Raw genomic sequence first — 13,313 nt, forward strand, 5'->3', positions numbered from 1 at the left:
GAAGTGCACAGCAATGTATGCTGCAGCTATTTCCTTAACTCTCACTTTTGCTATACTTAATGCTGCAGGCACCATAAAGTGGTGACTATAACTGTTGGAATGGGCCCAGATACACTCTGCTGTTATTGTAAGAGCTGCAAAATAATGAAAAATATTTTACTTCATTAGGCTTTAATTTGATCAATTCATTACATTTCATCAACATAACCAAAACCTTAAAAGATGTACAGATATGTTTCAGGCATTACCCTCAGTTATAGTTCAAGCAACATCACAGTGATGTCACTATTAAAAATAAAAACTCTTTATTTCTGCTAGATTTCAAGGCAGCTAGAAGATTAGGCAGTTTTCTCCTAAGGATGGTGCAGGGACAATGAATATGGTTTGCCTCTGCAGTCCGCCTTCAAGCTCATGAAACATCTTAAATTCCAATTCAAACTTTAGTCAATTTAATAACCCGAACTGTTGTTGTTGTTAATATTAGCACTAAAAAGAAAGGAATGCAAAGTATTTATTTCTTTAAAAATCTCTTGAACAGCAGATATGAAAAAATGAAGTGTAAAATTCAAAAACAAAATTTTATTCCTTTGATTCATGTGCAACATTTTTTTTTACTATCAAGGACTTGCACACCTTAGTGCACTTGGAATGTATCAAGGTGAGAATGGACCAGACACACAACTTAGAAATAAGAAATAAACATAATTAAAACAGATATAAATAAGCAAGCCATTACCTTTGATGCTTGCCACAAAAATTACCCATACTTCATGCAGAATCTGCTCTTTGCAGTCTGTCCAATCAATTATAAGTGAAAGATGGAAGCTGATTTGTTGACGAATATGGAGGGGTATGGATGGAAAGAGGGAGAGATGTTCCATTCACAGGGATAACGATGATTAGAAGATGGCCAATAAAATTTCAACTTACCAGATACAACTACAAACAAAAGAAAAAGAAAAGAAAACATGGAATAAATAAATTGGAACATAAAATGGAACAAAAGTAAAATGAATATGCTTTTAATTCTATACACTGCTTTGTATGGTATTCTTTCAGAAAAGTGGTATAAAAATAATAAAAAATTAAACGTATAGCGATCTTATCGAAATGTAGCTATCTGGAAACACAAAACATATTTAGGATATACAAGAAAACAGCATGAAACAGATGGCTTATTGCATATATTGTTCTTTTTTAGCAGTAGAAAAAGCTCAATTCCAAACCTGAAGATGTGAAGTGTAAAGAATGAAGGAGATACAAGAGATGTGCTACAGTGTGAAAAGGATCTATCTGCCTGCTGAGCAGAGTGATGGGATCATATTCAGAGAACCGCCACCCCCAACCTACTATAGCATGTGAGGGGATTGTCCACCACCTACTGCACGCTGGGAAGCAGAATAAAAAGTGTATTATGATGTTCCATTTGCAATGTAATCTAGGAGTAATTTTCATAATCAGCTTCAGTATTCAAGGCGATTATACTCCCTGCAAGCAAAAAGGGATGAACAGCTACTCAATATACCTAGACAGGATTGGTAGGGTAAAATTACTTAGTTTGCTGGGCAGAGCAAGCCCTTTCCCCTTTCCTCCCTGTTTGAATAGAGCCATGATAATTCCCTGTCACACATGCATTTGCTATCCAACTATACCTTTATTTTTATTAACAAAGAGCACTTCTGCAAGCATACTAATGTGGCAAGCTGGAAATGATATCAATCCAGAGACCAGTAAAAAATAGTGGTTTTTTATTTGTTTATAAAAGTGCATACTACCCTCTAATAAAATATCAAGGAATATAACATTAAAAAACACCATTCAGTATTGAGTGGCTTCTCCTAAATCAAAACGTAACTTGCTGCACTCTGACTAATTTACCAGAACCACAATGGGACCTAGATGCCCCAGTGACCCTAATCCAAGCCACAAGTTGCTCCTGATATTCATAAGGATATTGATCCAACAGACATTGTTACTTATGCTGCTAAGAAAATACTGTCTACCTCGCAATCTGAATACATTTTAAAAATAAATAAATCTGCAGACTGTGTTTCATTTATTGATAAGCAAAACAGAGATCTTCCTTAATTTAATAACAGAAAATTCTAAACAAGTATGCCCACAATCTATGAGGAAGAGAATAGAACTCTCTTGCCTGTCATAAATTTCAGTTGTAGGGTAGCCGTGTACAAAGAAACCTATCCAATGTATGTGGGCACTCGAACCTTTTTAGTAGGATAGAATCATAGAATCATAGAATCATAGAGTTGGAAGAGACCACAAGGGCCATCGAGTCCAACCCCCTGCCAAGCAGGAAACACCATCAGAGCACTCCTGACATATGGTTGTCAAGCCTCTGCTTAAAGACCTCCAAAGAAGGAGACTCCACCACACTCCTTAGCAGCAAATTCCACTGTCGAACAGTGGAATAGGATAGGAAGGAGTGTGGTCTTAATTTGGTGACAGAAAATTGTAAACATGTTCATTGGTTATATTTCATGCAATATACTTGTCATGTGGGGGCAGAGGCAAACTTATGGCTTGCTACCATGCTCATCACACAAAAAAAGTCAGGGTTCCATGAGCTCCCAGGGAAACAAATGATATTTAAATATTTATGTATTTTTTTTTGGACAGCTACTGCTTAATTCAGGGGCAGGGTGGTGGTGGGGAGCTGGGTAAAGTAATGCCTCATCTTTTGTTGGGGTTTGGTTCCAAGGGTTACGTGTATACACACAAATTGTATATAGCCAAACCCCTGGAATCACTTCACTGTAAGGAATCACTGTAAGGCAGCTGGTGGAGGAGACAGACAGAGCACTCCCAGAGTTGGTGTGCTGAGTAGGTCTTGCCCAGTAAGCAAGAGTGAGCTTAAAATCTCTTTTTGCACCAGGTTACCCCAAACAAAACTGCTTCAAAATTCTACTGCAAAACTATAAGCAAGTTTACAAAGAATGCTAATGTCACTACAGAAAATGTATATATACACACATACATATTATGCATTATATAAACATAAAAAACTAATGGCATACATTTTTACACAGCCATCTATTATTTCAGTGACTAATTCGAGTGCAGAATAATTAATGTAACATTTGAGTCATAAGTAGTAAATGTCAAGCATTAAGGTTTTTAAGGGATGTTCTGCATATCTCAAGCCCTATGGTGCTCTCATTTTTGTTTTAGCCTTTTAAATAGAGTAAAATTAACTACTGTTAAGCATGAGTACACTTCCATAATTAGCTGGTAAACACCTGCAGTATGCTAGTCTCCAATAAAATGCACTAAGAAGAGTAATAATATTCCATCTGCCAAAATTCATTAGTCCAGGGGGGAATGGGTTTGTGCTCAAGTAAACATTAGATAGTACAAGCAGCATAAGAACAAGAGAAGAGCTTGCTGGAATCAGCCCAGTGGCCCATTGAGTTCAGCATCCTGTTCTCACAGTGGCCAACTATATGCCTGCGGGAAAACTAGGAGCAGAGCATGAGCACAGAAGCACTGTTTCCCTTCCTGCAGTTTCCATCAGCTGGTATTCAGAAGCATTGTCACCACCACCATGGCTAGTAGACACTGACAGCCCTCTCCTCTATGAATTTGTCTAACACTCTTTTAAAGATTCCTGCATTGCAGGGGATTGGACTAGATGACTCTACATTTCTATGATTCCTAGGCAGTAGTTTTCAATAGCATATTAATTTAGTTTTTGTGGTTTGGGTTCGAGAGCACTGCTCTGAGCTTCTGGAAACACAATATTGAGGTAACATAAAAGTCCGGTTATTGATATCATTATCATGTATATGGATATTGTGTTGTCTTATGTTTCTATGTATACAAATTTCCTCCTTAAAATTATTGAGATTGTGTTTAATATATATTATATACTTGGACTTTAAAAAAATATAAAGCACTTCAAGTTCTGCTGTTAGTAAGAGGTCTATTGATGACTTAAATAATTAAATAAATAGGTTTTTTTCCCCGGGGGGAGGCAACCATCACTACCCCAAAATCTGCTTAACTATGCTACAACTGAAGGAAGATTTGTATACTGATGACTTAATGGTTTTAGTATTTACTGCAATGTGAAATTTCCCCTCGGTTCATATGTAAGGAATTTGTGAAAGTGCCTGAATGTGGAAAAAACAATTCCACCATGCCAAAATGACCCACAAGAATTAGGCAGGGTTACAGGAGGCAATTATCTGGCCTTCCCCCTCTGAAGGAAGCAGTTGACAATAAAACTAAGTAAAATCCTGCCCTCATTTGCCAAGCTTGACAATGTTTTCTTTGTGCAGTAGCTGGAGAAGTGGGGCTGGGTAGAAGCATGACTCTTCATTGTGCACTAATTTTAACACCAAGGTGACAGCAGGAGAATGGTGAGTTGGATGAGACAAGGAGAGTGAATTTCTGGCACTGTTGATATTTTGTTGACTAACAACCAAAATATTTTGTGTTGCTTATTTAATAAATTTATATCCCCTCAAAGGTGGCAAACATAAAACCCATTGGACATCTGTTTTCCTGAAGGTGGTGGGCTATTGAAATTACAAGTAGCTGGGCTGTTTGCCTACACATTTTTGTACCATTTCTTGCTAGGATTCTTATCCCTTCCATTCTCCTTCTCCCTTACTTAAATACTGTCATCCTATGCACATTTATGTGGAAGTAATCCAGGATCTAGAAATGCCAAGTTGGTATTAGCCAGCCCTTGGTATTTTGTTTTGCTGACACTCCCTGGAACACATCATGACAAGAGACACTGAGAAAGGAATATGTTTTGTCACCAGTTTAATGGACCCTTTGGACTGTCTCACCCTTACAGTGGTACCTCGGATTAAGAACTTAATTCATTCTGGAGGTCTGTTCTTAACCTGAAACTGTTCTTAACCTGAAGTACCACTTTAGTTAATGGCACCTCCTGCTGCCACTGTGCCGCCACTGCACAATTTCTGTTCTAATCCTGAAGCAAAGTTCTTAACCTGGGGTACTATTTCTGGGCTAGTGGAGTCTGTAACCTGAAGTGTCTGTAACTTGAAGTGTCTGTAATCCGAGGTACCACTCTATTCCCTTCAGGCTCTAGAGAAGGGTGTGGAGAATCTCTCCAATTCATACTGAGCCACAGAGGCTGAAAATCAGCAATATGCTCAACTGCATTCCAAGGATATCCATAGCTCAGAGTCAAGAGAAATCCCCACCATCCTTACAGAGTTTGTGGAGAAGTTCAAGGGAAATCTGACTCATGCTGAGCCATAAAAGGGATTGCAAAGACATATAATTGGTTTACAAGTTTCTTTGCCACTCATGTGCAGCTTAGTAAAGCTCCGAGGAAGATAGTGGCCTGTCTTACAATTGGGTTGGGCTTACAGCAGCAACGTACCACTTCCAGACCTCAGCATGACATTATAGGCAAGACTCCACTCACTTAGGGAAGGCAGAGTTTGTGGTCAGCAAAATTGTGTTATTTACAAAGTCCCATTGAACATAGTGGGACAAGATTATAACTAGGATTATGCTGAATGTGATCTTTCACTTGAATTTTAGGATGTGGGGGAAGGAGGGCAAGGTAAGCCTACCGCTTCCATTATTTGTCTCTGCTTTGGCCTTCCACCACTAATTTTGCTACTGTGGTAGGATAAGGCCAATTCTATGCCTCCTACATGATTCTAGAACAAGGGGACATTGTCGGATAACAGTGTTCTAAGGTGCATTTGTATAAAATGGCAGCTACTGGGAAAGGGAAAATTTTTACTTCTACATGCTGAAACCACCTCACAAACAAACAACGCTCAAAAAAGGTCCAGCAACTGGCCAAGTAATTGGGGGGGGGGGGAATCTTCAGCAAACATATTTTTGCTTTTATGAGCAAATGTGTGTGAGCTCAGACTGTATGCCTTTTTTGTGCATAACGGTTATTCCTTCCTTCCTTGAGGGTGGTGGTGGTCGTGTCCTTTCAAGGACCCATTTCTCACATTTTCAGGCCCTTCACACAGCAGAGAGAAAAGACCATACAGTACTGGATAAACCAGACAAATGAAGATTTCCTTTCCCCACAGAAGGCAGTATCTATTAATCTACATCTTTCCCCCTGATATTTGTGCAACATTTATTCAGGAATCTTAAATAAGATGGTTCTTTAAGTTTCCTGAGGCAAAATATGTATGCCCATGCCATCTAAATGTGCAATAATTCTTTCAGATTTTAGAAAAGTGACTACATTTGATATAGTTTTTCCTAACTGTATGCAACATCTAGTTTCTAAATAGTTCATTTTCCATTTCCCCCCGACAGAAGTGTATGTAGACTTTAGATTCCATTGCATTTAGTCTCCTTTTATAAAAAAAGCCTTGCAATTAAGAACAGAGTCAGACTTTTGAGCTGGGTTAGCTTCTCAGGGTACGTTTGAATGTGTCATAGCTTTCATTCTTTATTACGATATGTGCTGCTATCCTGTAAAATACCGTATTTTTCGCTTGATAACACGCACCCGACCATAACACACATGTAGTTTTTAGAGGAGGAAAACAAGAAAAAAAATATTCTAAACGAAACAGTGGATGTATGATTTTTGTGGTTCATGCTGTGCCCACAGACATGTGATCTGACGGTGAGTTTGGGGTAGCCCAATGCAAAAATCCTGAGGATCCGTGTGGATCCATGCTTTGTAACCACGTTTTTGTACCACTGCGGCCCCAGGCAACAGTGGGTGTGTGATTTTTTTGGTGCAAGCTGTAGCCATGGACATGCTATGTGATCTGATGGTGAATTTGGGGTGACCCAGTGCAAAAATCCTGAGGATCCATGTGGATCTGTGCTTTGTAACCACGTTTTAAGTGGGGAGGGAAGGAAAAGCACTCAAGGGACAAGGAGCACACGTGGAGTGTGTGGAGAAGGATGCTGCTAATAATGCAGAAGAGGGGTATAAGGGGAGAAGGCTCCTCTCCTCTCCCGCTTTGCTCCTTTAAAGCAAGCAGGCTCTGCTTCTCTCCCTCCTCCCCGGCTCATCCCCCAGCTTAGCGAGCTGAAAATCTTTCCTGCTATTTCCAGCAAAGCGGGAGGAGAGAGATACAGAGAGCCTGCTTGCTTTAAAGGAGCCAAACGGACAGGAGCCGCTTACACTCATGTAAGCGGCTCCTCTCCTCTCCCCCTTTGCTCCTTTAAAGAAGGAGGCACTCTGTCCCTCTCTCCTCTCCATTCAGCGGCTCTTCTCCCGCTGGAAACCACGGGGGAGGGAAGCATTCGCTCTGTAACACAGACATTTCCCCTTACTTTCTAGGAGGAAAAAAATGCATGTTATGGAGCGAAAACTACGGTAGCATAAGTATCTAGAATAGGAACTAAAATCTACACATTAATTGCAAAATGGATATTCATATGAAATGTATGTTTATTTAGGAAATGTTAATAGTAAAACTTGCTTATCCTCTTACAAAAAGAAAATTAACACTTCAAAACTATTTTTGCAAGTTATAAATGATCAATTATTGTATAAATGTTTCCCTATTATTGCTACAGTATTTTTTATTTTTATTTTTTAAATTCCCTATTCAGTTTCCATTAAAATTGAATCAGCTTGATCTTTGTCTTCAAATTTGGGCTTTTAAATTAACACATAATTATATGGTATCTTACCATTAGGCCTTTCACAATGTTATTTGTATAATTCTATGGCACAAATGCCTCCATAATTCTACTCTTCGGCTATGACCTCAGTACACTTACTCAGTAATGAGTTGCAAAGATTCACTTACGAACAAGGGTGTGGTGTCCTCAGGAATTCAAAGTAGTCAACATAGGGATATATTATTGCCTCTTACAATTCTTCTGAGCTCAGCTGGAATTAGTACTGTGAATTTCATGGGATCCACTCATGTCTCAAATCTCATATTTTAGCTCGTACACCCATAAATCACAATGACTGTGTTTAGAGTTTACTAAATAGTTACATTTTTGGAACTGTGCAAGTGGGTTTTGTTTTTTGTTTTTTAGTATTGATGCACATTCTTTAAAATACCGATCCTTGAATGTGATGAGCATCAGCAGTGAATGTAATTCAATCCTATACTGTAGTAACAGGCTACACCAGGGGTCACCACACTCTGTAGACTAGCCAGAGCATTTCAATTTTTGATAGGATGCTGTAGGTAATAGTCACAAAATGTTTTAAATGAGGGGCCTGGAATAGCACAACAAGGCTGCCGTGGGGGCATGGCCTAACACAAAATTAAAGGGAAGACAGTCATTGCTAATTCTCGCCTCTACCCCATCCCCCGCCAGAACATCTAATGATTACCATTGGAAGTCAACTACAGTATGTCTTGCTGATCCCGATTATATAGCTATTATAGGCACAATAACCCTGTTTTTCCCCAAACCAGCCCTAAACCAAAGCCTAGTCCAGGCATGGCCAAACTTGGCCCTCCAGCTGTTTTGGGACTACAGTTCCCATCATCCCTTACCACTGGTCCTGTTAGCTAGGGATGATAGGAGTTGTAGTCCCAAAACAACTGGAGGGCCAAGTTTAGCCATGCCTGGCCTAAGCCTACCATCCTATACCCATATACCTGCGAGTAAGCCCCATTAAACATATACAGCTTACTTCTGAAGTAGACATGTATACTGCTGTACTGTATGCTAAATGTACAGTGAATAAGTGCCTGGACACCAGCTTCTGCACAGCAGGGGACTTTTTGCAAAGTTTCCACATTTTGCAGTTGCCTTTTTGGATGGGCTTGTTTAACATCCACCCTTATTGTGTAATACTATTAATAGAAATTAACTTCTAGGGCGTACTTGGTCTCAGACAAATGAATCATAGGAAAGATGCTTCCTGGTTGCTAGGGGGGAAAGGAGGACAAACTATGGAGATTCCATGGATTTCTAGAAAAGAGTGAAGACAGAATGCACTCAGTAGAAGGGAGAAATAGCAGCTCTTTTGGACCCTAGGAATTCCCATTGCCTGGTGTGCAACGAAGTTATACTCATTGGCTAAAAGAACTGATAGCTGGAAGTAGCTTAGACTGGCTCAATTAACAGAAATCTCTTAGAAGGTTACTTGAGCATCTTGCTTCAGAACTTTCCAGTACCAGAGACTTTCTTTTTTAAAAAAAAAAGTCCAGAGTTTAGGGCTCCCTGGAGAAGTTAAGTAATGCATTTCCAAAGGCCATGACACCCTCAGGTCCTGGGTTGATAACCCCATGGCTACACCATTACAAATACCGATCTCCTAAACATTGATCTATGGAGTGCCAACTTGCTGGGGGCAGGGAGAAGTATTCCAGGGTGAAACATAATTTTAAAAAGTTTCGAGGAATTACATGTTTCTAAAAAACACTGGCTACAATTCAGTGAATCACTTGTATATCTAGGTAATGGTAGATAAAGAATCTGAAGTGAGCAACAGATTAAGGGGTGTGAAGATTACAGAGAAAAATAATGAGTTTTAAGAGTTCAAGGCTTATTGAGTCCAAAGCAGGGGTTCCCAAAATGCAGTCTGTGGAGCTTCATTCAGATTGTCCATGGGATGTCTGCATTAAATATTCACATTGATTTTTCTATATTATTCTGTTACTGTTTTTCTCTTCATGTGTATTGTCTGTTTTGGTTATTCAGTTGTTGTTTTTTAATTTCACATTGGATTTTAATTGTATCTTCATTGCTTATTTTATTTTGCATAGGATGGAATTCAAAATGCAATACAATATAAGAAATAAAAGAATCAGTTAAAATACAATTAAAATCATACAGCATCTAGCACAGCATGGCTATAACAGGCAGAAAAATCATTACAAAATGCACCTAAACTATCACCAATTTTCATGTGGTCCTGGGCAGGGGTTGGGTGTTTGGGAACCATTGGTCTACACAGCATACTTCTTTTTTACATAGGTGTGCCCCTTGCAGTAAATACATTCTTTGTTCCTTGACAAAAATATACAAACTGTAGTCTGAAATGTGAAATTTCAAGGAAAGCTGTAGATAATAAATCTGTGGGCAAGACCAGCAATAATTCATTGATCAATGGCTATCAAACAATGAAATCAAGCGTATTCAATAAATCATTAGAGTGAAGTGATTTTTGACCTTTAGTAGTCCTGGTGATACTTAAGAATGATCACCGTAGACTGAAAGAGATACAGTTTCAAAAGAAATGTGGACTAGGGAGCTTTGCATTCAGAAGCTCACATATGGCAGACTACTGCAAGTTGTTTCATCTTTCTTTTCAAGTAAAGATGAACCACAAACTTACTGGAGTATTCAGTATGCACTGGCAGGGCCAGAACTTATGAAACCATCATTATCTGGAAAGTTAACATACCGCATAAGAATTTTTGATTGTTTCTCTATAAGGTTAGAGCAAAAATATATGTAACTTTATCGTTATTAGGGTTATTATTCACATTTGTTTGGTGCAATCTGTGCTTTAGACACTGTAGAAACAGTGACTAGTATTGCTACTACAGAACCTTAATGTTCATGTTGATCAATGTGTATGTGATGCTCTTGAAAACCTGGCATGTTTCATGTTTGTGACACTGTGGGTAACTACCATTAGCTCTGCACTATTATAAATGTACATTTTATTTCTATTTAGAATGCCTAGGTCCCATCCTTCAGCCTCAAAATGATCTCAGGACAGGTCACAACAATAAAAATACATCCTAACACAAAAACCAGCAATTCTTGAAGCAGAAATATTATACAAATGATTCATTATACAGATTTCTCCATCTGCCCCTCCCTTCAACACAGAAATAGAGAAAACCCTAAATGGAGAGATTCATCCATCCCTACACTGCAGCCAAACTGGAGAAACTGGGATATCTTCAGTGAAAGCTGTTGTGGGCTTCTCTCAGCCTCCAAGAGCACTTGTTTAGATGCTGGTACGTTTCCTCCCAGCATAGTGAAGACTGCCACCAGAAGCCCTAGGAAATACAACTCCCAATATGTTTAATCTAGGCTGATTAAGCTGGGAAACATTTGGAACTCCATTTCTTAGGTCCTTTGCAGCAGTGGATTCCCTACAGAGGCAATCTTAAGAGAGCCAGTGTGGTATAGTGGTTAAGAGCAGTGGACTCGTAATCTGGTGAACCGGGTTCGATTCCCTGCTCCTCCACATGCAGCTGCTGGGTGACCTTGGGCTAGTCACACTTCTCTGAAGTCTCTCAGCCTCACTCACCTCACAGAGTGTTTGTTGTAGGGTAGGAAGGGAAAGGAGAATGTTAGCCGCTTTGAGACTCCCTAGGGTAGTGATAAAGCGGGATATCAAATCCAAGCTCTTCTTCTTCTAGGAAGAGATTATCAGTATCTACAACTGAGGAGCTTAGGTGTACTACCTGTGGGCACTGTAGTGTGTTTGGATATCTCTACTTGTTGCCTGCATAGGCCTAGTGCCAGTTAAAAAAAATACAAATAAAGGGCTTTGGCTTTTCTGATGTTTTGGGGAGGGTCTCTGTGTTGCCTATTTTAAAGCTGCATTGCCTGTTTCTTAATCTGTTTTATTTGTTTTTAGTGTGTGTGTGAACTTCTATTATGATGGGGAGGGGTTGATTCTGAGTACTGCTGGGTTTTCTTAAGGGAGTGCTAAGAGGAAGCTTCCTCAAGTTTAGTGGTCTTTCCAAGACAAATAATTATGAAGACCATAGGTTGTTTCCTTAACCATCTGAGAGGGGGGAAAAGAAAAGAAAAACCAATTCTGAGCTGTGTCAAAGGAGCCATGTTTGTAATTAAAACACCCACACATTTATGTAAGACATTGCATGAAGATCTACTTCAATGTGCTGATGCTATTTATCAGTGAAAGCTTTTAACAGCTTCGATGTATTTACAAATTGTGTTACAAAACATTGATCAACTACTCAATATTAATTCTTTTATTGAATTTTTAGCAACCGCAGGAAAAATAATCTATTGTACTCTACACATAATAGAAAAATAGCTCCTTTGGGGGCTTTTGAATCCTCCATAAGTCTTCATAAACACACCAGCTTCCAATTGTTCTCAATTCATCAAACTGAGCTCATAAAATTACCTTTCTATTTCATTAGTTTTAAAGATTTTTATCAGTTTGCTTGTAAGAGGGAGGGAGCTGCCAGACTTCTAAGATCATTGATAGAAATCTAAAATACTGTCATGGTTTGTAGCAGTCATTTAAGGTAAAATGGTTCTTCATTTAAGAACCATTAAAGCAGTCATTTAAGGTAAAAAGGTATTTTGCATCATTTATTTTTCTGTAAAGAAGTGCCAAATTTTGAAGCCAGTGTGTGGTATGGAATATATCTGTCACCAAGGACTGTCTCATCTGCTTCCATTGGAACCCGAGAGGGATGTCGTTTAATTAAAAAAGGAGGGGACAGAGCTTTCAGAAGAGTATTGCAGTGGCATTTCACACAAAGGTGATCCATATACACATGGTGCTTGTATGAAGTTAGTTTGCAATACACAGTGCTCAGTTAGGTAAATATCAGGAATTCTGCATGCCCAACAGGACTTTGGAGTATGTTTGCTTTGAGCAGCCCTTCATGTACCACCCCAGATTTCAAACTCAAGAGCAATTGGCAATGTATTGAGTGGGAAGGTATGTTATTAAAAATGCCTTTTTAAACAAAACAAAAACCCAAAACAGTTCTTGTTTGTGACGATTTCTAGTGACTATCACAGTTGCAGCCTTCCAAATCACAGTCCTACACCAGTGGATTGCCTGTAAATAAATACATACTAGCTTTCTAGAGGTGGGTGTTTAAATTTGGAGCTTTTCTTTGGGGATTCTCTTGGTTGCACAGTTTTAACTGCCACAACATTATAGTAGATTACTACAACAACAACATTGTGGTTTCTGACCTGAATGAGTTAAAAAAAGAACCTTTGGAGTTTTCTACAGTAGCCATCCAACAGCCCCAATCTGTTAAGCCATTTTGGAAAATAATGCTTTAATTGTGTTAAATAGGTGTTAATAGTTTCCATGTGGAAAATCTCTTTGTGAAAGATCTCATTTGCTTGAAAGTTATACCTTTTGGGCTTTTTTCACCCTTAGGAGTTTCTTTTTCTAAGTATAATTATGACTGAAGCCAGCTAAGTGTAATTATGACCAAGCCAGCTGGTTTGAAAAGAACTTGCACCCTAAAGAGGTGGACAAAAATGCCACATTATAAGAAAATTAATGTAGGTGAGAAATCTTATGTCAAAGGCTTCATAAAGAGTCCAGGTCAGTGATTCTAGGAGTATCCCAAGAAGTTACCCTGAACTACAGTAAAACATACAAGGACATCAGTTGTTAAGTTTAATGTGCTTTTCAAGTCGCAATGTGACACTTA

The 13,313-nt window shown here is 38.9% G+C and overlaps 2 protein-coding genes across 8 annotated transcripts in view; one reads left to right on the forward strand and one right to left on the reverse strand.

Moving 5' to 3' along the window:
• LOC310704788 (uncharacterized protein) overlaps nt 1–13,313 on the forward strand; it is a 138,434-nt gene that overhangs the window by 99,840 nt on the left and 25,281 nt on the right. For 2 of the 4 annotated variants that reach the window (XR_014524985.1, XM_083498780.1), the window contains one exon: nt 1,202–2,185. The exons of 1 other annotated variant lie outside the window; for it this stretch is intronic. Coding sequence is in view for 1 of the 3 variants with exons in the window: in XM_083498780.1 (XP_083354906.1) it covers nt 1,202–1,230 (29 nt within the window). In the remaining 2 variants the exon portion in view is untranslated. Of the gene's footprint in view, nt 1–1,201; nt 2,186–13,313 lie in introns of those variants that run through there. One more of the 4 variants, XR_014524986.1, reaches the window with a different exon arrangement.
• Nucleotides 1–13,313, reverse strand: part of ROBO1 (roundabout guidance receptor 1) — a 571,660-nt gene that overhangs the window by 65,930 nt on the left and 492,417 nt on the right. The window lies entirely within an intron of this gene.

The sequence above is a fragment of the Podarcis liolepis genome (assembly GCF_965112155.1).
Source record: "Podarcis liolepis genome assembly, chromosome: 4".
Classification (NCBI taxonomy): Eukaryota; Metazoa; Chordata; class Lepidosauria; order Squamata; family Lacertidae; genus Podarcis; species Podarcis liolepis.